This window comes from Solanum dulcamara, chromosome 7, assembly GCF_947179165.1.
Source record: "Solanum dulcamara chromosome 7, daSolDulc1.2, whole genome shotgun sequence".
Lineage (NCBI taxonomy): Eukaryota > Viridiplantae > Streptophyta > Magnoliopsida > Solanales > Solanaceae > Solanum > Solanum dulcamara.
Window position 1 is genome coordinate 28098856 of NC_077243.1, and position 26313 is coordinate 28125168.

Genomic DNA, 26313 nt, shown 5'->3' on the forward strand with positions numbered 1-26313 from the left:
GCCTAGGCAAACATGTAAAGAGAGAATGTAAGGTTGATGGTGTATGCTCAGCAGGTTAAGGATGAAAAGAAAAAGGACCGAGAGGAACACTTAAACAAGAAGGCTAAGTCTACTAGGCATGAGAACGAGAAGAAGCAAGGGAAGGGTAACAAGTCCTTCTTTCAGAAGGGGTCTTCTAATTATGTACATTTTTTAACAAGTGCTTTTACACCTAATCAAAGGTTGCTGAGTCACCAGAACTTCCAAGCTTAGGGTTCTCAGTCCCAATTAAGTGTGGCTTAAGGTTCTAGAGGAAAACCACTGTGTGCTAAATATGGAAAGCTTTATTTGGGAGAGTGTCGTGTGGACTCCAATGTTTTTTATGGATGTGGAAAGACAGGTTACTTCCAGAATAAGTGTCTTTCAAAGAGACAGGGAGATAAAAGTAGTAGAGCTCAATTTTCTTCTACAGCTCCACCGAATAGAGATAATCAGAGAGGTGCAGCTTCAAGTGCAAGAGTGGGAACAAACCGTCAGTATGTTATGGGTAGCGCCAAGACCAAAAAAATGCACTCGATGTTGTTATTGGTATACTCCGAGTCCTTTCTTTTGATGTGTATGCATTACTTCATCCGGGCGCTATATTATCTTTTGTGACTCCTTACTTGGCTAGTAAATTTGAGATCCTTCCTGAGTGTCTTCTTGAGCCTTTTAGCATGTCTATATCTGTTGGTGAGTCTATCTTAGCTGAAAGAGTCTATAGAGATTGTACTGTATCAATCTATCACAGGGATACTATGACTAACTAAGTTGAGTTAGACATGGTTGATTTTGATATGATTCTTAGCATAGACTGGCTTTATGCTTGTTATGCCTCAGTTGATTGTAGGACCCGAATTATCAAGTTTTAATTTCTAAATGAGTCTATCTTAGGGTGGAAGGGGAGTTCTGCAGTGCATAGGGGTAAATTTATTTCCTATGTTAAGGATAGAAAGTTAATCTCTAAGCGATGCATATATCATATAGTCTGAGTCAAAAATATTAATGATTAGGCTCCATCTCTTGAGTCATTTCCCATTGTGAGTGAGTTTCCTTAAGTTTTTCCTGAGGATCTACCTAGAATCCCTCCTGATAGAGAGATAGACTTTAGTATTGATGTCCTTAGTAATAAATAACCTATCTCTATTCCTCCTTATAGGATGGCTCTCGCTGAGTTGAAAGAGTTAAAAGAACAGCTGAAAGACCTCCTACATAAGGGATTTATTAGTTTAAGTGTCTCTCTTTGGGCCGCTCCCATCCTATTCGTGCGAAAGAAAGATGGGTCCCTTAGAATGTGCAGTGATTATCGGCAACTGAACAAGGTCACCATAAAGAACAAGTATCCTCTCCCCAGGATAGATGATTTGTTTGACCAACTTTAGGGTTCCACATGCTTCTCTAAGATAGACCTTAGATCAGGCTATCATTAGTTGAAATTGAGAGAATGTGACATCCCGAAGATGACTTTTCAAACCCTCTGTGGTCATTTTGAGTTTCTTATTATGTCCTTTGGATTGACAAACATTTCTGTAGCTTTTATGGACCTCATAAACCAGGTATTCAAGCCATACCTGGATACATTTGCTATTGTCTTCATCGATGATATTTTGTTCTACTCTACAAGTAAGAGTGAGCATGCTAGCTACCTTAGGATTGTCCTTCAAAATCTTAAAGAGAGGGAGTTGTATGCTAAGTTTTTGAAGTGTGAGTTTTGGCTTGTGTTTGTAGCCTTCCTAGGCCATATTATATCTAGTGATGGAATTTGAGTTGATACTCAAAAGATTGAGGCAGTTATGAATTGGTCCAGACCCACCTCTCTAACCAACATAAGGAGCTTCTTAGGTTTGGCTGGTTACTACAGGAGGTTTGTTGAGGGATTCTCATTCATATCCTCACCATTGACTAAGATGACTCAGAAAAAGGATAAGTTTTAATGGTCTGATACTTATGAGAAAAGCTTTTAAGAGTTGAAAGCTAGATTGACTACTGCTCCAGTATTGTCTCTACCCGAGGGAACAGATGGTTTTGTAATCTATTATGATGCTTCCAGAGTGGGTTTGGGATATGTGTTGATGTAAAAAGGTAAGGTGATTGCCTATGCCTCTAGACAGCTTAAGACTCATGAGAGAAACTACCCCACTCATGACCTTGAGTTGGCAGCTATAGTATTTGCTCTTAAGATCTAGCATCACTATCTTTATGGTGTACGTGTGGATGTATTCACGGACCACAAGAGCTTGCTTTATGTATTCAGTCAGAAAGAGATGAACTTGAGGTAGAGGAAATGGCTAGAGTTGCTCAAGGATTATGACATGAGCATTGTCTATCACCTAGGTAAAGAAAACATAGTTGCCGATGCTCTAAGCATGTTATCCATAAGGAGTATGACCCATGTGGAAGAGGAAAAGAAGGAGTTGACAAAGGAAGTGCATAAACTTACGCATTTGGGAGTTTAACTTATTGACTCTAGTGAGGGGGGTACAATAGTCTGGAATGGAGCTGAATCATCTCTAGTTGCAGAGGTAAAAGGAAAGCAAGATCAGGACCCCATTCTCCTTCAATTGAAAGACGAGGTTCACAAGTATAAGGTAATGGATTTTACCAAAGGGGAAGATAGAGTGTTGACATATCAAGGGAGATTATATATTCCAAGTATTGATGTCATTCGAGAGAGAATCATGGCAGAAGCCCATAATTCTAGGTATTCCATCCATCAAGGTTCGACAAAGATGTACCACGACTTGAGAGAAGTATTATGGTGGAGTTGAATGAAGAGAGATTTAGCAGAGTTTGTGTCTAAATGCTCGAACTACCAATAAGTTAAAGTTGAGCACCAAAGGCCTTGTGGAGTGGCTCAAAATATAGAGATCCCGGAATGGAAGTGGAAGATGATTAACATGGACTTCATTACCAGTTTACCATGAAACCAAAAACAACATGACTCTATTTGGGTGATTGTGGATAGGATGAGAAAATCGGCTTATTTCTTTCCAGTTAAGATAGCGGACACCGCAGAGGATTATGCCAAAATGTATCTTAGAGAGATTTTTTGAATGCATGGAGTTCCTTTGTCTGTCAACATAGATAGGGGAGCTCAATTCACTGCTCAGTTTTGGAAGTCATTTCAGAAGGGTTTGGGTTCAAGAGTGAACCTTAGTACTGCTTTTCATCCGCAGCTAGCCAGCCAGGTAGAGTGTACAATACATACTTTGGAGGATATGTTACGAGCATATGTCATCTACTTAAAAGGTAATTGGGATGATCATTTACTCTTATTGAGTTTGCATACAATAATAACTTCCATTCGAGTATTCAAATGACTCCTTATGAAGCTCTATATGGGAGAAGGTATAGATCTCCAATTGGTTGGTTCGAAGTTGGTGAAGCTGAGTTGATTGGATCAGACTTGGTTCACCAAGCTATGGAGAAGGTGAAAAATATCCAAGAGAGGTTGAGGACTACTTAGAGTCACCAAAAATCCTACACTGATGTTAGGAGGAGAGATTTAGAGTTCAAAGTATATGATTGAGTATACTTGAAAGTTTCACCCATGAAGGGTGTGATGAGATTTGGAAAGAAAGGGAAGCTTAGTCCCCGCTATATTGGTCCTTATTAGGTTGTGAAGAGGGTTGGTAACGTATCCTATGAATTAGAGTTTCCCCCACAATTAGAAGCTATTCATCCCGTGTTTCACATCTCTATGCTTAAGAAGTGTTTGGGAGATTCTTCACTTGTTATCCCGACAAAGAGCATTGGGGTGAAAGAGAGTTTGAGTTATGAAAAGATTCCAGTACAGATTATTGATCGTCAAGTTCACAAATTAAGAACTAAGAAAGTGGCATATGTCAAAGTCCTGTGGAGAAATCAGTTTGTTGAAGAGGTAACATGGGAAGATGAAAAAAATATGAAGGCTAAATATCCTCATCTATTCGTGCTTTCCGAGGATGATGTTCAAGGTAATATTCCTTACTTCTACCTTTGAGTCGATGTATATTCTTGAGTTTGAGTCATTGACTATTTCAGTATGTGTTGCTTAAACATTTGAGTATCGGCGTTTTTGAGAAATTGATGTCTTGATGATATTCGTTATTCATGTCCCCTAGTTTCATCTTCATTCAAGGATGAATGATCCCAATGGGGAGATATTGTAACACCTCCTAAAATATTGTATGTGGTGTTTCAATTTCGATGAAAATGATACTGCTTTTGTATTGTGGGCATAACGTTTTATACAATGGTCCAAATTAGGTAATTCAAATTTTTGAATAACTCCAACAGCATTACCTACAACTTTCATAAGACTATATCTTAAGATTCAGAGGATACATAGGTCAAATAAATTAATTTTTACAAGATATGGTGGTGTGATGAAATGGAGTATGTATAAAAGAAAAATCATATATCATGGTAGGATGCTCCAAATCAGTTGATTCTTAAACGACATGAATGTATACTTCAAGATCTACAATTCATATGAGACACCAAATCCTAATTAGGAAGTTGTCTTGTTCAAATACAGCTCCAAAAAAGGGTATTCTGTTAAAAAAAGGTTCATCTCACCAACAATGAAAAGATCTAGATCCATTTGACATCACCATTACATCAATAGTCCTCCATTTGGCATCATCCATGAGATCACAATCCTCCATTGAATTTTCAAGATCATCCTTTGTAATTATTTTTATTTATTGTTAGGGCCTTCTTCCACACCTATAAATACCCACCTTATTTTTTCATTTTATTCATCAAGCATTCTCAAGCAACTCTTCTCTCTATACACTTTTTTACTCATTCTCAAATATAGTTTTAGTTTTTAGTAGTATAAAAATATTATTCCGATAATTCTTATACTCTGGATAGTACACAAAATATTCCGGCGAGGAGAAAAGGCTAGAGGTTCAAGAGTGGTCATTGAGTTCTTCAATTCGGAGGAAAGCTTCGAATTTCAGGTATGTAAGGTTATTCATAGCATTGAATTGAGTTCCTCCATATACCCTATATTTAAATTCATCGCAATTGAGTTATAGTTGAGTGTTACCCAAATCTTGAATTATAAATGAATTAATTCTTCTTCTATTGAGTTAGATATATTTATGCATTGAGATTATTATTATTTTTATCTCTCATATTATTGAAATTATTATTAATGGATACTTTTCCATGAACCCTAATTGATTTGATATTCATGAATATTTTTACACATGTTTTGAGTAAATATGCTGGCTTTTAATATTTATTGACAAAAAGAGTGATTTAAATTAATACTATATATGTATTTTATTGAGTTTTGAAAGAGCAAAAGAATTGAGTTTAAATAAATTTGAGTAAATGATGTTTTGATGAGATGTCAATAATATTTTGAAGTGTAATGATTGATGATGAGTTTGATATTTTTCCAAAAAGACTAGATGATGATGTTAATATGAGCACATACTTTGGGAGTAGTATTAAACACCGAGTTGGGTAAGAGTATAATTGACTCAAACCTAGAACTACATAGTCAGCGTAGGATGGAGGCTATACCTCTTAAGTTCCCAAAAGAAGACTTCGATGGTTGGATCCAAGATGGTGATGTCCTTTACCCTGGTAATGTATTTGATGTATGTGGCAACGGCATCGCTTTGTTGTATCATCATTAGCTCATAAGTGATGGTTGTTAGTTAGAAAAACTTCCAACTGAGTAAGCATTGCTTATTATTATTATTAAACTTGCATTATATATTGATGTTGAGATGATATTGAGTTCTGTGCTAGTCTTCCTGAGAAGAGTTTCTTGATATTTGTCCTTACTTTCCTGTCATTTTACATACTCGTACATTTTATGTACTAACGTCATTCGACCTGCATCATTTTATGATGCAGATATAGGTGTTAGAAATCCTTAACAGGCGCATCGTTGAACATCATTACTTTTCAGCTATTTAGTGAGCCTATCTTGTATTCGAAGAAACTCTTTATCCTTATTAAGTATTATGTTTCTTTTAGGGTAGCCATGGACATGTCATTGTCACCTCTGATAGTGATAGAGGCTTCATAGATAGAGTTTGATGATATAATTGGAGTAGTTGTCCTTTAAAACTACTTCTTCTAAGGATTATTTTTTATATTTGATATTGATGATAGCGAGCCCATATAATTATTCTTATTTTCACTTAAGTCTTTTGCTGATGAACGAATGAGTGATGAGACCAAGTGGTTCTTTCTGAGGCCAGAGATGGTTTCTGAGTGCCGGCCAAACCTAGGGTACCCTCTCGGGGCGTGACACCAGTTATGTGTCTTGAGAAGGCACTGTCAAGGCATCAAAACTTGCTCTTTTCTCTCTTATTTTCATGCAAGAATGGAATCAATTGTTAGTCTTGGGTACCCAGATTAACTTGGGTCATGTTTTGGGAGTGAAGGAATGAATCATGTTCTTTTTAGCTCAATGAGGAAGAACTCTTTTAATAGAAATAATCCTTCTCAATTCTTTAATATTTTGCTTGTTCACAAAGTTCTTATTTTTTAGAGTAGCTTTTTGATGATTTGGACAATTATTTTTGAGATGTCTCTCTTTGCTACCAACAGTGCACACTAAGTTTATAGTATAGTTTGTCTTGAACGAATCTAGTCTAATATCTAGTCCATGTTTAGAACATGATTGACTGTTGTGTATGTTTGTGAGAATGTTTAAGGATTTTGTCAACTTTTGATTGTATTCTAACTCACATATTGCTAAATTTAGTTTTTAGTTAGATCATAGTTCTCTTCAGTCAACTGAAAGAGTATTTTGTTTAGATTTTCAATATCCTCTTCCAAGGTTTGTTGAAAAGTGGTAGTTAGACCTTTTCTTTTGTCAAACAGTTCTTTTAAGAAATTATTTAAAGCATCCTAACTTAACTCAAGCCCTTCATACTCTATTCTTAGAGATGTATAATCATTCAATAAGTTTTCCTTTTCAGAGCATACTGAGTAATATACATCTATAAGGATGGTAAGAGAGTATCATAGCCCAAGCCTATGGCCTAGATGCGACACGGAGAATGAAGCAGAGGTACCTCACCCAAGCCTCTAAGCATTCATTAAGCTTTTCATCGGTAATAATAAACAAAACAAAAAGAAAATGTAAGGGATAATGAGATGAAGAGATTCCACATAGAATAAGAGTCAAGGTCATTTGAAGGTCATACATTTTGTCCAACCATACCTTCTACTTTAAAGATTTGGCGGGGCCTAAGACATATCCCTAGATCACCCTCAAGATGTAAGTCAAAAGTACCAAAAGTAACTCAATAGTCTATACAAAGCATAAGATAGAAAGATAGAGATGTTGTTCTCGAAACATGGGAACTCACCAACTAGTAGTAGCCTTCAACGACAAACTTAGCCACGGGGAGGATAGTGTGGAGCAATCTCTGTCCTTACATGGTGAAATTATGTAGGCAAAAGTATGCATTAGTACTTTGCATGTACTAAGTATGTGAGGATGCTATACAATAAAAAACATTAAGATATTTATAAGAAATATACATAAGTGAATGCATGCATGAGAAGTCATCATATGAAAGCTTAAAAAATTTAGTTTGTGGAAAGGTGACCGTAACTAAAATTTAAGACCCTGTGAGCTATTACATGGAATTTAACATAACCTCCTACGTTGGCACGGAGAGACTACTTGCCGGGTAGAACTCCGTCAACTTTAACCAATTCTTTAAGTTTAACTTTAATGGTTAATCATGGATCCACTAGCCTAAATAACCTACGAGGGCTCCTATGTTGGTGGATAGTTAATGCAACACAAAACTTTACTTAAGGACCCCTTAGGATGAGTCCCCACCTACATGCGACATTCGGTGGTAGGTCAATCCCATAGAATAACATTTAGATATCATAATCACATAGGCATTTATAAAAATTTAGACTTAAAATCAACATCGGTGGCATAGCTCATTAAAAACCTTTCATTTGATTCAAATATGTGAGAATTGTCTTTTCACATTGAATTCTTTCTTTGCCTAAGAAACCCTTTTAATCATCATTCAGTTATTTCATAAGACTCCCTTAAGCATAGGCATTTGTTTTATAAACTTTCATCTGTAGTCAAAGCATTCAATTCAATTTCACTACATTATTAAGAAACTAGGTAAAATCTTGAAATACATTTAGAACAACACTTGCATGCATGAGAGTGATAAAAATACATAAATTTAATCATCTCAAAATAACCCACCATTTATAGTTGAAGACTACCTTCAAACCTTCATATAAGAAACTTGATAAATCATTTATTCCATGAAATTAAGAGTCAATACATATCAATATAAGTAAATAAAGTTCGAATATACCATAATCTATGCATTTGGAAACATCATGTAAAAGCCCATAAGAATTCATCATTTTGAAATTTGAAATATCAAGTGAGAAAATATTTGGGCTCCATGGGTGGAAGAACTCATGGATGAAACCAACATACCTTAGGTAAGCAAAGTCCCTAGTGAAAGCTTGAGAATTAATGGAGACTTAGAGATGCCTTGAGAATAAACCCTAGCTTAGCTTGAAGTTCTTGAGAGAGTTTGACAGGAGAGAATTTGAGAGCCTTAAGTTTAAGTGTGAAAATGAGGTTTTAGAAGGGTTTAGGTTCTTTAGATGGTTGAATTCTACCCTCAAATCGACTCCACTTCGAATTAAAATGCAAGAAAGGACTAAAATATTCCTTTTAACATCTGGCCGAAATAGACTTCAGGGGAACGCTTCACGGTCCGTGGTACTCACCACGGCCCGTGGATGGGTCCCGTGGTAAGGGACTTGGAAAATATTTTGGAAAAGCCTGCAGGGCAAGTCTCTGAAGTTTCACCATGAAACACCTTCACAGTCTGTGAAGTACACGATGGGCTGTGAAAGGTGGTCGTGGTGCAGGTGGAATTGCAGAGTGTCCACCACAAGGAGATATCACGGTCTATGAAAAGTTCCACAATCCGTGGTGGTCATTTGTGGAACTCACCTTGGGGAAATTCCTAAGGGTCTTGGGGAGGGGTCATAGCGGAGGCCTTCATGGTCCGTGGTTCTCACCACGATCCGTGGTCCTCGATCGTGGTTCCTTCCCTTCAAGTTTGAGTCTATGAATCTCTACTACGATTTCTCATCACGATCCGTAGTGCTTAATACGACTCGTGATAGCCTCTATGGTCAGCTCCTGGTGCCAATTTTCTGCACTTTCTAATAATTCATCCTTTTGATCCTTGGTTTAGGACCATCTATATTTTCTGGAGTCTTACAATATTTTTTCCTTGGGAATATTCGTTCTCGAATGAGAATTGCTAACATAGAAGAGGACATGGCACGAGGACTAGCAACCCAACATATATACAATGACACTTGGAAATGCATCAAACATGAGATCTTTAAACTTTAGTATAAAACATAACTTTAAAATTAAACTTCATGAATATGCATGCATATGAAGACATAGGAAAACTGAAACATAAGAGTCTTAAATACTTGAGAATGAGTGAATTAGTACCGTAGGCTTGAGTAGAATGAAAGAGATGAGGGTATATTTTCATCATATCTTCTTTCGCTTCACATGTATCACTTTCAACTTGTTGATTTCTCCAAAGGACTTTAATGGGTGCCAATTCTTTTTTCCTCAATCTATTGACTTGTTGGTCCAAAATCTCAATCGGAACCTCTTCATAGGTCAAACTTTCCTCGACATTCACTATCTCCAAAGGTACAATGGAACTAGAATCTCCCACACATTTCCTCAACATAGATATATGGAACACCGGATGAACCATAGCCATTTCTGAAGGCAACTCCAACTCGTAAGATACTTTGTCGACACACCTCAAGATCTTATAAGGCTCTACATACCAAGTGCTCAATTTTCCTTTCTTACCAAATTGAACTACACCCTTCATCGGTGAAACCTTCAAATATACCCAATCATCCACATTAAACTCAAGATTCTTTCTCCTATTATCAGAATAAGACTTTTGATGACTTTGGGCCATCTTCAATCTTTCTCTAATAACTTTCACCTTCTCTAAAGAATCACGCACCAAGTCGGGGTCCAACAAGGTCATATTACCTACTTTGAACAACCAACCAAAGATCTATATCGTCTCCCATGCAAGGCCTCAAATGGCGCCATCTTGATACTTAACTAGTAGATATTATTATAGACAAATTCAATGAGTAGTATATAATCATCCCAACTCCCTTTAAACTCTAATACGCACTCCCTTAACATATCCTTTAATGTTTGAATTGTTATCTCATCTTGCCTATCGTTTTGAGGATGGTATGTAGTGCTTAACTTTACCTTAGTACCGAGGCCCCTTTGAAACAACCTCTAAAAGTGAGAACTGAATTAGGCACCATGATCTAAAATAATGGACAACGGCACGCCATGCAAATTCACCAACTCTTGAATATATAATTTGGCATAGTCTTCGGCACTATAAGAGGTCTTGACTGATAGAAAGTGAACCGACTTAGTTATTCTATCAACGATTACCCAAATTGAGTCATGATGCTTTTGGGGATGAGGCAAAATAACTATGAAATCCATATTCATATCTTCCCACTTCTGAGCGGGGATATCAATATCTTGTGCTAGGACACCCGACCTTTGATGTTTGGCCTTCACTTATTGGAAATTTGGGCATTTGAACATGAACCTTGCTATGTCCTTTTTCATGCTACTGCACCAATAAAACTCTTTTAAGTCTTGGTACATTTTCGTCAAACTGAGATTAATGGAGTACAAAGAATTATGAGCCTCCATCAATATCAAACTCCTAAGTCCATCCACATTCGGAACACATAACAGTCCTTGGTAGTATAACACCTCATATCCCCCTTGGGAAAGGACCTTTACTTTATTTTTCTTCACCAACCTCTTTAACTTAATAAATGTCGGGTAAAGGTCTTGTTTTGACTCGACATCCCCCACCAAGGGAGTTTCGGATCCATTATGAACAACCATACCACTGTCATCGGCACCAATCAACTTCATCCCTAACCTAGACAACCGGTGAACATCTTTCAGAAACTCCATTATGCCTTTATCTACATGAGCCAACTTCCCATAGACACTCTACTAAGTGCATCGGAAACCATATTGGCTTTACTCAGATTATAATGCACACTCTGTCGTAGTCCTTGACAAGTTCTAGCTACCTCTTTTGCCTAAGTTGAGGTCTTTTTGTGTGAACACATATTGAATATATTTATGATCAGTATACACATCTATATGTACCCCATAGAGGTAGTGTCGCCAAATCTTCTAAGCAAAACCAATAGCCGCCAACTCAAGATCATAGGTAGGGTAGTTATGTTCATGTACCTTTAATTGTGTAGAAGCATAAGCTATATCTTTTTTATTTTTTCATTAAGATACAACCCAAACCGATCTTTGAAGCATCATAATAAACCAAAAACCCTTCCAATCATTCCGGTAGAGTCAAAATAGGAGTGGAGGTAAGTTGATATTTCAAGTTTGGAAAATCCTTTCACACTCATCCGTCCACATAAATTTTGCTTTCTTTTGGGTTAATTATTTCATAGGAGATGAGATGAAAGAAAATCCTTCAACGAACCTTCTATAGTACTCGGCTAGACCTAAGAAGATCTAATATCCGAAGGAGACAATGCTCTAAACCAATTCTTGACCACCTCTGTTTTTCTAGAATCAACCTGATCCTATCACCAAACACTATATGACCAAGAAATGCCACTTCCTTCAACTAAAATTTGCACTTACTAAATTTTGCAATCAATTGACTATCCCTCAATGTTTGGAGCACAACCCGCAAGTGATTCTTATGTTATTCCTCCCCCTGAGAGTAAATCAAAATATCGTCAATGATGACCACAATAATAGTATCAAGGTAGGGTTTGAACAGCCTATTCATTAGGTCCATAAACACCGCCGATACATACATCAACCCAAAACTCATCACTACAAACTTGAAGTGACCATACCTTATTCGAAATGTCATCTTAGGAATGTCACACTCCCTCACCCTTAGTTGGTCGGACTGAAGGTCAATCTTGGAGAAGTGACTTGCCCCTTGCAATTGATCAAATAAGTCATCTATTCTAGGGATTGGGTACTTGTTCTTAATGGTCACTTTGTTCAATTGATGGTAGTCTATGCACATTTAAAGAAATCCATCCTTCTTCCTTACAAACAGTATGGGAGTACCCCATGGTGAAATACTCGGTCTTATAAACCCTTTTTCTAATAAGTTTCTAATTGTTTCTTTAAATCTTTCAATTTTGTCCGGGCCATTCAATAAGGAGGAATAGAGATAGATTGGATATCGGAGAGGAAATCGATATCAAAATCAACTTTCCTTTTGGGAGTAATACCGATAAGGTCATCAAGAAAGACATCAGAAAACTCATTGACTACGGGGACCGACTCAAGAGGAGGACTTTTGAAGTCGGCATCCCTAACACTTATAATATGGTAAATGCAACCCTTGGCAATCAACTATTGGACCTTAATACAAGAGATGAACCTACCCTTCACTACTGAATCATGACCCAATTTAAGGATAGACTCATTTGGGAATTGAAACTTGACTCGACGATTCCTACAATCTATGAAAACATAAGATGCATATAATCAATCCATCCCAAGTATAATATCAAAATCTACCATGTCAAGCTCTATGAGATCACAAGGGAAAACTTTATGCAAGATGGACATGGGACAACCCATATAGACTTTTCTAGCCACAACTGACTCAACAATGGGGGTAGACACTAAATAAGGATCTACTAATATTTTAGGTAATACATCAAATCTATTAGCTAAGAATGGAGTAACAAATGACAAGTTGGGATCTAACAATGCATACACATCAAAAGAAAGGATCTTTAACATACCGGTAACAATATTGGGTGCTTCCTCAACCTTTTGCCTCCCATGCAAGGCATATAAGCGGTTGGTACGTTGGCCACCTCCTTGATCTTGTTGACCACGAGCAATTTGGACTTGAGGCCTAACACCACCACCATCTCTATAATCTCGAGCATAATGACCTGGCTTGCTATATTTGAAGCATATATTGGAGCAGGTTAAGCACTCCCCTTTGTGATTCCTCCTACACTTTTTACATGCAGGGAAAGCTTGGGTACCAATATTCTCTCTTAGGGTCATTTGATTAGTACCCTTGTCCTTGTTGAATTTGAGAGGAAGAGTATTAGTAGAACCTTGTCCCACATACTGTTGTCCGCCTTGGCCCTTGCTATTGTTACTATAACTGGACCTTTGAGGGTTGAACCCTCCACCTTCCACTCTATCCTTATTGAACCCTCTAGACCTCTCCCTCAACTTTTCTTATTCAATTTGCTTTGTATAGGTTATTAGTCGGGAGATGTCCATCTCTTTGACCAACATAGCCATTTTACACTCCTTGTCACCAAGCTTGAGACATCAAAAATAAACTTGCTCATCCTTTCCTGGGGGTTGGAGACCATGAAAGGAGCACACTTTGACAACTTAGTGAATTTGAGGGTATACTACCTCACACACATACTCCCTTAATGAAGATTGATGAACTCTTGTATTTTGGCCTCCCTTAGCTCCAATGGAAAGAAGCAGTCTAGAAGGTCCGAGTTTATTATCGTGCATAGTTCAATGCATTATCCACTGAGTCTCTCACTAGAGGGTCGGGTACACTATATGAGGAAATAATAATGCAATGACATTAATAACTCACCGTGTCCTTCACTATAGGGCCGAGTATATATGTATATATAATATATGGATCGAATCAAACATTCCTCGGCATTATTATATGATATGTAGATCGGAACAAACGTTCCTCGGCATTACTATATGATACATAGATCAGACCTAATGTTCCTCGGTATTATTATACGATGTGCAGATTGGGTCGTATGTTCCTCGGTATGTACTTACTATATACATGGATTGGGTTATACGTTCCACAACGCTAATAATATATATATGTGCTTATGATGACATAATGATGTATATGGTACACTGAGTCCCCTAATGGGCCGGGCATAGTACATGATGGTAATATATATGACTTTCTTTTATACGATGCGAGTACAGTAAATGGTTAAATGTTATACTTGCTCCCTACATCCCTATGCCAACTGTAATTTTCTTATAATGTCTATACTTTACATACTAAGTACATATGTCGTACTGACCCCTTTTTCTTGGCGGGGATGCATTCATGCCTGCAGGTTCACATACACACTTTGGGGATCCACCAGCGTAGGAGTTCCACTCAGCAGTTCAGAAGCGCTCCATTATGTTGGAGCCTAGTTTTGGTATTAACCCTCAATATATATATTTATTTGTTCACGAGTACAGCGGGGGCGACCCTGTCCTGCCTTATGTTACTGTTCTTACTCTTAGAGGTCTGTGGACATGTATGTGGGTTTTGTATGGATTGTATATGCATGTATGTACTGTGGTGCCTATGATAGGCCTCACCGAATTATATGTTATCCAGCATGTTGATGTGCTATAACCTAAACGGGGGACAAATTTACTTACAAATAGCAGGAATATACGCGAGGGCCCAGTTCGGGCACCCATCATGACCTACAAGTTTGGGTCATAACAAGAATCGAGCAACAAATTGTATAAGAGTAAGTAATAACTAAAACCTAATAACTACATTGCCAAAACATAGAAGAGGATCAAACCATTAAAGTCGGATATTTTCCAAATTATTGTTCTAACTTGATAAGACTTGATTGTTTATGGATCCATGCTTATTGATTTGTTGTTACCCTGGAAAGGTATGGACGGATGTGGAAACAATGTCGGCTTGTTGTACTATCACTGGCTCATAAGTGATAGTTTTTGGATATGAGAAACTCTTATCTAGGTCTTGATAGTACTCTGAGTCTGATTAGAATGGGTTGGATTGGATTATATATGATTGGTCTTGTCTAAAGCATATTCTTGTTTAGACTTAGAACATCTTGATTAATTTGTTTATTTTTCTGATTTGAGATTCTAAGTTGATTTGATTCTATCCTAATGCATGTTTCATTCTGCCATTTTACATATTCGTACATTCCACGTACTAACATCCATTTGGACCTACATCATTTCATAATGCAAAGACAAGTACTAGAGATCATCAATAGACGCATCGTTCAGGGTCTATCCACATTCAATTGATTGGTGAGCCCTCCCTACTTCTAGAGGATTCCACATTTATCTTTCTAGCTTTTGAGTTTAGTTTTGTTCATTTGATTAAAGGTAGCCATGAACCTGTTATTGACACCATTTAGACCATTGATTGAGGCTTTATAGATTAGATTGTGATGTTGTTGATTTGTATTACATTTGACTAGTTCTTTCATACTAGTTTGTTGATTGGATTTGATAGATGGTTGGCCTTTGGCCTTGTTTTATGAGTAGTTTCTTGATAGGTGAGTCTTCCATTGCTAGAATATGATGAATGAAAATGTGATTGGATTAAGTGGTTCATTTAAGGACCAACAATGGTCTTCGAGTGCCGGTCATGTCGAAAGTACCTTCCCAGGGCGTGACACGCACCCATTTTTCATTGAATCTGAATTATAATTCCTTCTCTAATAGACTACACATGGGCCTGGCTATTTTTGAAAATTCCTGAATGAACCTTCTATAGAACCCTGCATGACCTAAGAAACTACAGACTTTTTTTACTGAAATTGAGGGAGGTAGCTTCTCTATCACCTCTATCTTGGCTTGGTCTACTTCCATCCCCTGTTTTGACATTTTATGACCTAAAAAAATCCCTTTCTTTACTAGAAAATGGCACTTTTCCCAGTTTAGGATAAGATTTGTCTCTTCTCACATTGCTAACACCCTATCCAGATTTTGCAAGCATATATCAAAAGACTCCCCAAAGACTGAGAAGTCATCCATAAAAATCTCCACAAAATCCTCGTCTATGTCCTAAAAGATTGCCATCATACACCTTTGAAAAGTTTCAGGGGCATTGCACAATCCGAATGGCATACGCTTGAAGGCATATATTCCATAGGGGCAAGTGAACATAATGTTTTCTTGATCCTCAGGTGCAATTAAGATCTGATTGTACCTTGAGTACCCATCCAAGAAACAATAGTAATCCTGCCCAGCCAATGTGTCCAGCATTTGATCAATGAAAGAAACTGGGTAATAATCCTTCCTTTTCGCCTCATTTAGTTTGCGATAATCCATGCAAATTCTCCATCCAGTAACTGTTCTAGTAGGGATTAGCTTATTTTTCTCATTTGTAATCATATTCATCCCCCCTTTTTAGGCACACACTTGACTGGGCTCATCCATTTGCTTTCTAAGATGGGGTATATGATGTCTGAATCCAGCCACTTAATGACCTCTTTTATCACTACATCTTTCATCATTGTATTCAGTTATGCTGAGATTGTGTGACTGGTTTGTTTCCTTCCTCTATGAAGATCCGATGCATGCACAAGGCTGAACTAATCCCATGCAGGTTAGCCATTTGCCAACCCATATCTTTCTTTCTTCATCTTAGCACCTTCAAAGCTATTATAACCTGTATTTCATACAAAAAAGACGAAAGGATTATCGGTAAAGTATCATTAGGACCAAGAAATGCATACCTGAGATGAGATGGAAGTGGTTTCAATTCCAGTTTAGGAGCTTTCTCGGTTGAAGGTTTGGGTGTAGGACCCAACACTCTATTCAATGGTTCTACTTGTTTTTTCCACATTCTTATAATGTGAGAATCTAACACACTAGCAATTTCTTGTGCTAGCACATCACCCTCTATGTCTTGACCCATCAACACTTTATCTATAGGATACCTTGATTCCACGCATTTCTCTGCCACTGCTTCATCAATCACCGTTATTGCAGATATCTCTTCAATTCCAGTTTAGAAGCTTTCTTAGTTGAAGGTTTGGGTGTAGGACCCAATACTCTATTCAATGGTTCTACTTGTTTTTTCCACATGCTTATATTATGAGCATCTAACACACTAGCAATTTCTTATGCTAGCACATCACCCTCTATTTCTTGACCCATCAACACTTTATCTATAGGATCCTTTGATTCCATGCATTTCTCTCTACTATTTCATCAATCACTATTATTGCGGATAGCTCTTCATAGGTAGTAGGCAATTAGTGGTTTCTCCAATTTGGGTTATAAGTATTTTAATAATTCTGGTTACCCCCACCCCTTAGTGAATTACCCATAAAGTTCACAGACTCAGGATTAGCTCCACAGTATTCTTCTATATGTCTACTACTTCCACAAACCTCACACCACATTAGTTGTTGATGCACCATATTTATTGAAGCTTGCTGCTCCCCAATGCCAAATTATTAAAATATGTGGACATCATATTTTGCATTGATGCAATTTGTGCAGTCAAGGCGGTCATAGGATCAACTTCCACATTCTTGCTTGTTTCTACACCACAGGTCTGAAGTTTCCTCTATTCTATTCAAAATTTTCTTGAGATATGCGATTTAGAAGTGTATACAGCTCATCATAGGTTTTCTCCAGCGTCTGTCCACCTACATCAAAGTCAAGAAGAATTTTGGTGTTGTGTTCCAATCCCTTAATAAAGGTATGGAACAACACCTCATTAGCTTGATAATGGCGAGGACAACTGATGAGTAGAGATTTAAATCTGTCCCAAGCTGGATATAAATTCTCTCTGGATTTTTATTTAAAGCTTAGGCTTTCACTTCTCAACTTAGATGCCTTTCTCGAAGGAAAGAACCTGATTAAAAATTTATGAGCCAAGTTGTTTCACATAGTAATGGAATTTAGTGGTTCTGAATTCAACCATCTCTTTGCTTCCCCCAACAATGAAAAAGAAAACAATGTTAGCCTCACATAATCAAGAGATACCCTTGTTGGCGTATAAGTATCGCTGATTTCTAGAAAATTCTGGATGTGTACTTGAGGATCTTAGTGCGGCAACCCAGTAAACTACCCTTTAGTATGCAACAGTTGCACCAAATTCTGTTTTATCTCAAATCTATCTCTCGTCGGCGGTTTCTGAATGCTGGAAGTAACATTTGCTGTGAGTGGGACTGTCACATCATGCATTGTCCTTGCTACCATCTCTACAGTTACCACTTCTGGCAAATCTTGATTATCCTCTAGATTTAGATTTTGTATTAGGTATTGAGAAGCCTCTAATCGCCTTTGTTGATGGAAGAATCGTTTAGGCTCAGATAATGGCTCTACAATCTCCCTATTTCTGCCCATCCTGACTTACCTGCAAAACTTCACAACTAAGATCAAGTTGTCAACACTAGCACAATCAATATAGAAACTTTGAAAAGAACAAACTGTCTAATTTAAAATCTTCGGCAACGGCGCCAAAAACTTATTGCATCCAAATTGCATACGCAAGTGTATGCAGTCTCACAAGTAGTAGAGTGGCTCTTTCGAGCAGAGTGTCGAACCCACAGGGATTTTAATAAGACTATTCATTCCTTTTTAATGAACTATACCAATTGTGTGTATTGTAAGAGATTGTGAATAGTCTAGTACTACTTTGGATATAAGAAAGATTACTATTTAACCAGTGCATTATTTTTAATAGTAGTAATCTCTGATTACTATGCTGTAGCATAAGAGGAAGTCAAGCATAATATTCTCTGATTTTAGTCTTCGATGGGTTATTTAATCATTGATTTATAGGGTTGCAAATACAATGATGATCTTCCGACCTCTAATTGTCTATTTTTATCAACAGCCTAACTACATCGTTAAGCCGGGATAATCATGAATCAATAAAAATGCATTAAGCTATCTTCCTATTTCTTAACTAAATGTTGTAATAGGTATGTGTCAATGGTATCCTATATACAAATCACCCTAAGTTACCCTAGCATGAACACGTTTCCTACATATATATATATATATATATATATATATATATATATATATATATATTGCATTGTCTTAGTAGTGAAGATTTACATGTTTTACTTTATATGCATGCTTTACATTTCAGTCAAGTTAATTTCAGTCTTTCCTTTCAGCATGAGTGTTTCAGTTTAGTTTAGTGCTTTCATTCAACTTTATTACATACCATACATTTCATGTACTGACATCTTTGAATATATTTAATTGCATTAATTTTGAGACATTGTTATGATGGATATTTACTGAAAGTGATGGAAAAGAGGAAAAAGAGAATGAATTATTTTTGAGGGACATGCCACACGCCGTGGTTGATACTATATTCAAGAGATGTGCCCCACTTCGAGGTAGGTGCATGGACTGATATGTCTTTTATGAGTTCATATGCTAGGTAGTGAGTGTGTATCAATAGGACAGACACGCATCACTTTATATAGTATTTGCATCACATTGCATTGCACTTCATTATCTTTACCTGACCTTTATGAGTGCTTGCTATAGTACCTTGGTTGTTGATTATGGAATACATTAATGATGTTACCGTGGTTGTTGATTATGGAATGTAGTAATGATGTTATAGAGACTTCGATTATGTGAATTATGTGTAACACCTCTACTATGTTGCTCTTGTTATTTGTGAAACTATTAGGATAGGTTGGTTCTGATTCCTGTTCAGGTTATGGTATGTGGTGGTTCAGATAGTGCGTCAGGGTACTTGTGTTCGGCATTATGTTACTTAGGTTGGCTAGGGATGCTTGTTGAGTATCATTGTGGTTTTGGTACTCACTCCCTTGCTTTCTACACTTTTGTAGCTTACGAGGTTGGATCGTCTTGATCATTCCTCATAGATCTCTGTTTGAGGTCTTTATTGGAGTCTTGTGAGGTAGTTGTTTTTCATTCTGGAAGACGTCACATGCTCTTGATTATGTCTTTATACTATTCCAGTATTGTAGACATTCAAACTTGTATTTTTTTTGAATTGGTTGTTTTAATTAGTGGCTTGTACACGTGACACTAGGTTTTGGGAATGTTTGTTAGATTGTGATTTTTGAAATGTTTAAGTTATGTTTAACTCTTATTTTATCTTAATTCCACATTTATCCTGGTCGAGGGTTGTTTAGGCTTACCTGTCTAGGTGGGATAGGTTGAACCCATCGGTGGCTCCCTAAAGTTTGTCCCAACTTTCACTTAGACACGTCACTAGGCTTTGTTTATTTTAGACACCTCATGTCATGTCATTTTGACATTTATTTAACAATCTTCTGTTGATCCTATGCGCGTGTTGACCAAACGTGTCCATATGGATTAAATGGCCAATTATGTCATGCCGACTCATTTTAAAGAGAAAAAAATTAAGGATCAAATAAATTAAATGATTTTGACCAATTAAAAAATAATTTTCCCTTCCACCCTTCAACCCCCCCCCCCCCTATTCTTCTATATCAAATTAAATTTTTCGCTACGACACTATCAGTTTTTTTAAAAAAAATTCTCCTTTTTCATTCACATAGTTATCTTCTCCACAATATTCCTCCATTTTCATGGTTTTTTTTCGCAAAATCCACTCGATTTCATCATCTTCTTCGCTGCACTTTTCTCTCATTTCTTCATTTGATTTGGTGTTTAGACGTGTAAATATGAAATTTGAGAAGTTATAATGCATATTTTTTTTATTTTTTTATACTTAATTTAATTCTCCATTTCTTTTTTAAAAAACCAAAAGAGTTAAGATTGTGGTTCCTACCTTTCTTCTTAAAATTTCTCTTTCAATTAGTGAGGTCAAATATGTATAATGTATTGTGCTCAACAATTTTATCATTATGTTTTTCCACGCAGATAATAGAAGGTCTGAAAATTGGAATGAAGCCCAAAAATTCTTGAGAGAGAAAATATAAGAAGATGTACTGGCTGAAAAATGAGGAAGAAAAAGAGAAAAAATAAAATAAAATAAAATAGGCTAAATATGACTCACACGCACTTTGTCACATCAACAAAAAGTGTCAAAATGACACAACATCGCGTGAATGAGGTGTCTAAATGAAGAAAGTCTGGTTGAGATGTCTAAGTGAAAATTGGTTCAAACTTTAGGGGGTCACTGATGGATTCAGTCAGGTGGGATAAGACATCTGCCATTACACCTGATTTTGGGTCGTGACATGGACGTACTTAATGCATGTATTATAAAATAGCAATCATAAAAAAACATTTTTTTAACATTACATTTTTCCACAAACTTATAAAAAAAAATATTCTACGTATAATATTAATGAACTTAAATAAAAATCTATAATTACATAGGATAAAAAATAAAAAATGAAAGATTAAAAATGACAAGGGTAAAATAGATTTTGCATAGGATGTGGGGGGGGGGGGGGGAGGAGTTAGTATATTTTAAAGTTGGTTTGAGAGTTGAATTTTTAAACCAACGTTAGGGGGTGAAAATAATTTTTACGGTATTTTTTTATGATAAGAATCATTGGGCCCCTGGGGAATACTTGGGATGAGGCTAATGTCGACCCACCTAATCCTATGCTTTTAATGTTTTTCTCATTTTGTGTTATATATAAGGTATCTTTTACTTGCCGCAAGAGTTTTTTTAAATAAAATTTTTAATTTTATTATATTCGGTGTGCAAGTAGAAAAAAATATTATTCTAAAAATATATATGCATATAACACAAAATGAGAAAAATATTTAAAAATAAAAATAAATTTGGAGTGGAGGATTAAATGGGGTGGGTAGAATTTTATATTTTAAAAAGATAGAAATAATATCAATTTTTTTAGGAAGGAATGAGGGAGGAGGTGAAGTTAGAATTTTTTAAAAATATTTTATAAAAGAAATTTAAAAAAATATAAGGGCGGGGGATTGTCGGGGGTAGGGGTGGGGGACAAAGTGGATGGGGTAGGGGGAGGTGGTAGAGTTAGGTGAGAAAAATATTTTTAATTTTATTTTTACAAATATAATTATTTTTTTATAGTAATCCTTTGATCTTTAACTTTTAGCTAATATTAAAATTTTATTTTATTTTGTCGGTGAAATATTTTATTCATGTGGTAATGTTTTTTCAAATAAAAGAGAGTATATTACACACACCACTAAGGTGTGTTTATTCAAACTAATAAGTGATAGTTTAGATATGAAATTCACACTTCCAATAGCTTAGATATAAAACTCAAAAAAAGATGATAATTTATGTGTATTTTTGATAAACCTGAAATACCTTGTTTTCCTTTAATTAGAAGAAAGTCAAGTTCGTTTGAACATTCTATATTCTGTTATAGTAACATTTTACAAATGTGAGAAAAGTCCATCACATGGTATAATATATATATTTGACAACTCTTCTAGAGTCTGAATTTGAATATTTTTCTTTCTTCTGATGATCGATACTCGCATTGAAGCACGATTAATTTAATTCACATATTGTAAGATCTATTTTTGGAAAGGATGCTTCAAACAATTTTTTTTTCTTACCCAGGATTTAAACCCAAGACTGCTGATCAATGGAAGGAGGAATCCAATTCATCCCACTACAACTCATGTTAGTGATATTTAAAGTTTATTTTATGAATTAAATACATTGCATTTCAATAAACAAATTATTTAATTAGTAGCACACGCAATTTGAAAATTCCTTACAATATTTGTCAATAAAAAATTTCGTGGGCTATTTATAGGATTCCCTACTAGTTACGTAGTTGAACAAACAAAAGAGAAGTACAAAACCAATGGGAAGTACAATTAAAACTACGCAACTAGTCATCCTTTCTTAATTCCCCTTCTCATCTCATTCCCGCAATTGTGATCGAGATTAATAAAACGAAAATAGCCGAAGTCAGTCTTGTGTTCAATTTGCTCGATGGATTTTATGAATTCCATCAACGCATACTATCGCTATATTGTGTACATACTTCTTTCCATAGTGTTATTATATATTCTCTTGTTAACCTCTTCTCCTAAGAGCAACAATTTTGATTTATATCCTACTCAACCTTCAAAAACTGTAAGCAATTAATCATACTTCTTTTTTTTCCCTCTCTTTTTAATAAGTATTCATCAATGACTATATATGCATTAATTCCAGTTTAACATGAAAATGTACGGAGATGAGCTTGAAGAAGCATTGGCTAGAGCATCAACGGAGGACAAGACTGTAATCATCGCGATTCTAAACAAAGCCTATGTGGAGGGGGATAAGCCGATGTTAGATATTTTCCTGGATGGTTTCTGGCTCGGAGAAGGTACCGAGGATTTAATCAAACATCTTTTGATCGTGGCGATGGATCAAATGTCTTACAGAAGGTGCAAGTTCCTCCATCTTCATTGTTACAAACTCCAAACAGACGGTGTGGATTTTGTCGGAGAGAAACTCTATATGTCAAAAGACTTTATAAAGATGATGTGGCAAAGAACCCAGTTCTTAGGAGATGTTCTAAAACGTGGTTATAGCTTCATCTTCACGGTAAACAGCATTCATTTATGTTACCATAATAACTTGCAATATGATAAACAACGATAACTATATATTGTTTTGGATATAGATAATTGTTCATAAAAAGCAAGATTAACAATCGGAGAAATAAAGTTAGATATGATCTATAAAATGCGTTAAAATACACTCATCTTGTAAAATAATTTATGTTAGCCAATAGATATCCCTCCGTTTCAAAATCTTTGAAATGGAGGAGAGTCCTATTCAAATAACCTTACATTAGTATAAAAAAGAGTTGGCACTCCGTTGTGTTATGTGTTGCCCCACGCGGCCGAATATAAGACCATTCAAGTGTAGGATTTGTCACCAATTAGAAAACTTGCAGAATTTTTAAAGAACTTAGCCGCGCTAAATAAAGAAATGAAAAAGGGCCAAAAAGTGGTTTAAGATTATCACAAAGATCTAAATATATCCTTCATCTACTTATTTTTATTAATATGCCTTTAGTAGCATTCTTGGCTCATTCATGTTGATTGAGTAATAGTCAATATTAAATTTTTAAAAAAATTATTTAAATTTCACATAATATGATATTATTCATATAATTATAAACTCTGATCCCAATTATATTTATTCACCCACCTGATTCTGACTTACTCGACCCAAATATTAACCCATCCGAAAAACATAAAATAATTGTTTTTTATTAAAAAAATATTTTTAAAATTAATTATAACAAAATCAACCTTCAGATGTCCATTATTTTGTGCCAAAAAATGGAGAAAACGCAAACCAACATCTGAAGATGATTTCATCTTTTTCACAAATTATCAATCTACAGAGGTCGATTTTGAATTTATTTTTTATTTTGCTTTTTTGTAGAAACCGACCTCTGAAGGTCGGGTCTTGTCATGATTTTTATTTTTTATTTTGAAAAAAAAAAACGACTTTGGGAGGTTGGGTTTTTTCACAAAAAAATAAATTTGAAGAGTATAAATTAAAAATAATAATAAATTCTTGTAATGGCTTGAGTCGGGTAAGTCATGAGAAAATCAGACGGGCAAATTTATTTAATTGAAGTCAGAGTTCAAAACTGCACAAGTAATAAAACATCACGTGAAATTTAAATATATATTTTTAATTCAGTTTGACCGTTAGTCAAAAGGAGTAAATAAGCCAAAAATGTAACCATATATATATATAACAAAAATAGATGGAGTACTATATTTAAATTTTTTGTGATAGTGCAGGACTTTTTTTTTTTTTTACCCTTTTCTATTAAAGAAAAGAAATAGATAGTATGCCACATATATAACCAGAGGGCTATGTTTTGCTAGTAGAAATTAATTAATACAATTCCATTATATTCTGAATTGACTTTAATGTTAAGCAAAATCATTTTTGTCAAGTTGAATAAGCTGATTATTGTTTACTTATTTGGTATTGAACAGGACGCTGATGTGTTATGGCTCAGAAATCCATTCCCAAATTTGAGCCACAACAAATCCATAGACTTGCAAATTAGCACAGATAATTTCAACGGCGACCAATGGTCCGAGGCCAATCCAATTAACACGGGCTTCTACATGATCAGATCAAACAGCAAAACTATCGCTTTGTTTGATAATTGGTACGCGAAGAAAGACAATTCCACCGGATTAAAAGAACAAGATGTTCTGCAGAACCTAATACGTGAAGGAATATTACGAAATTTAGGCCTTAAATTGAGATTCTTGGACACTATTTATTTTAGCGGATTTTGTCAAAATAGCAAGGATGTTAAGGTTGTTTTTACTGTTCATTCCAATTGTTGTAGAAGAATTAGTGCCAAAATGGCTGATTTAACAACAGTCATTCATGATTGGAAGAGGTTTATGAGCGCCACCACGAATGAGACGTTGAGTTTTCAGTGGACGCCCCATGATAACTGTCGGAATTCTTGGCAAAATTGATGATATTGTATGATCATATCTTATGTTGAGAAACATAACAGTTATATGGTTACAATTTTTTTTTCTTTCAAATCATTCTTGTGGATTTGTAGCAAGGCAGTGTATCTTTTGTAAATGAATAATAGGATTACATATTTTCAAATGCTAATTTGTGTTTAAGAACTGCAATAGCATAGTCACATTTATTTGCTCTTATACTTTGAGAAGATCTAATAAAAGGACACAAACTTTTCTCTTGTACTCTTAATGTTATAATAAAAAGGGAAACTAAAAGCAAACTTGACAAGTGCAAACTTATGCATGAAAACAACGCTTGTGCGTGTCAAAGATAATTTATTATAAAAGCCATTGTGTTCATAGGGATTGGTCTCAAATAGATTTTCTATTCAGGAAAATATTTCTTATTGTTGAGATGGTTATTAACCACAAGTGCTGCAAATGAAAATTAAATAAGTAAAACACCCACGAGATAATCGAGAAACGATCAATAAATGATAATTAACAATGAGACGAACTAGGACATTAGAAGAGATAGGTGTAAGATTATTTCCTAAGGTTTTACTCTTGTTTAAGGTTCACTTCTAAGATTTATCGAATCTTGTGAATTCAATAATATAGTCAACAAGAGAATTTTCTTTCAAATGAACTCAATTTTCATAAGAAAAAATAATGAAGAACATGGTGAACTTATGCAAAAAAATGTTGATAAGATTAACTCAAGGAAAATTTCTTGCGAATGTTTTCTAACTTTGACGTGTCTTGAAATAAGAGTACACTTTATGTCCTTTATTTGAATTTTTACATATAATGAACCTTACACAAGAGTAATGGCCAAAATTTTATGTGTTTTAATATTAAAATTCTATATTATAGGTTTTAGAAGTTAAAATGGCCAAAATTAGAAAAAAAATAGAAAGTTGCTAGAAAAAGGTGATATATGATTGTGGATGAAATCACAGACCGTAGATTAGGTCGGAAAAATATTAAGAGAATATATCAAAAATAACCTACAGATTTGG

At 35.6% G+C, this 26313-nt stretch overlaps 1 protein-coding gene across 1 annotated transcript; it reads left to right on the plus strand.

Annotated features, from left to right (window-relative positions):
• Nucleotides 1–22635: 22635 nt before the first annotated feature.
• LOC129895934 (uncharacterized protein At1g28695-like) lies at nt 22636–25386 on the plus strand. The gene is made up of 3 exons (XM_055971723.1): nt 22636–22913; nt 22995–23372; nt 24794–25386. Exons 1-3 carry the CDS (start codon nt 22770–22772, stop codon nt 25292–25294), a joined length of 1023 nt encoding a protein of 340 aa, XP_055827698.1. The 5' UTR covers nt 22636–22769; the 3' UTR covers nt 25295–25386.
• Nucleotides 25387–26313: the final 927 nt, after the last annotated feature.

Coding starts and splice junctions, on each gene's coding strand:
- LOC129895934 (XM_055971723.1), top strand. CDS start 22,770: ATGGATTTTATGAATTCCATCAACGCATACTATCGCTATATTGTGTAC. Junction 22,914..22,994: donor CTACTCAACCTTCAAAAACT/GTAAGCAATTAA, acceptor CATTAATTCCAG/TTTAACATGAAAATGTACGG. Junction 23,373..24,793: donor GTTATAGCTTCATCTTCACG/GTAAACAGCATT, acceptor GGTATTGAACAG/GACGCTGATGTGTTATGGCT.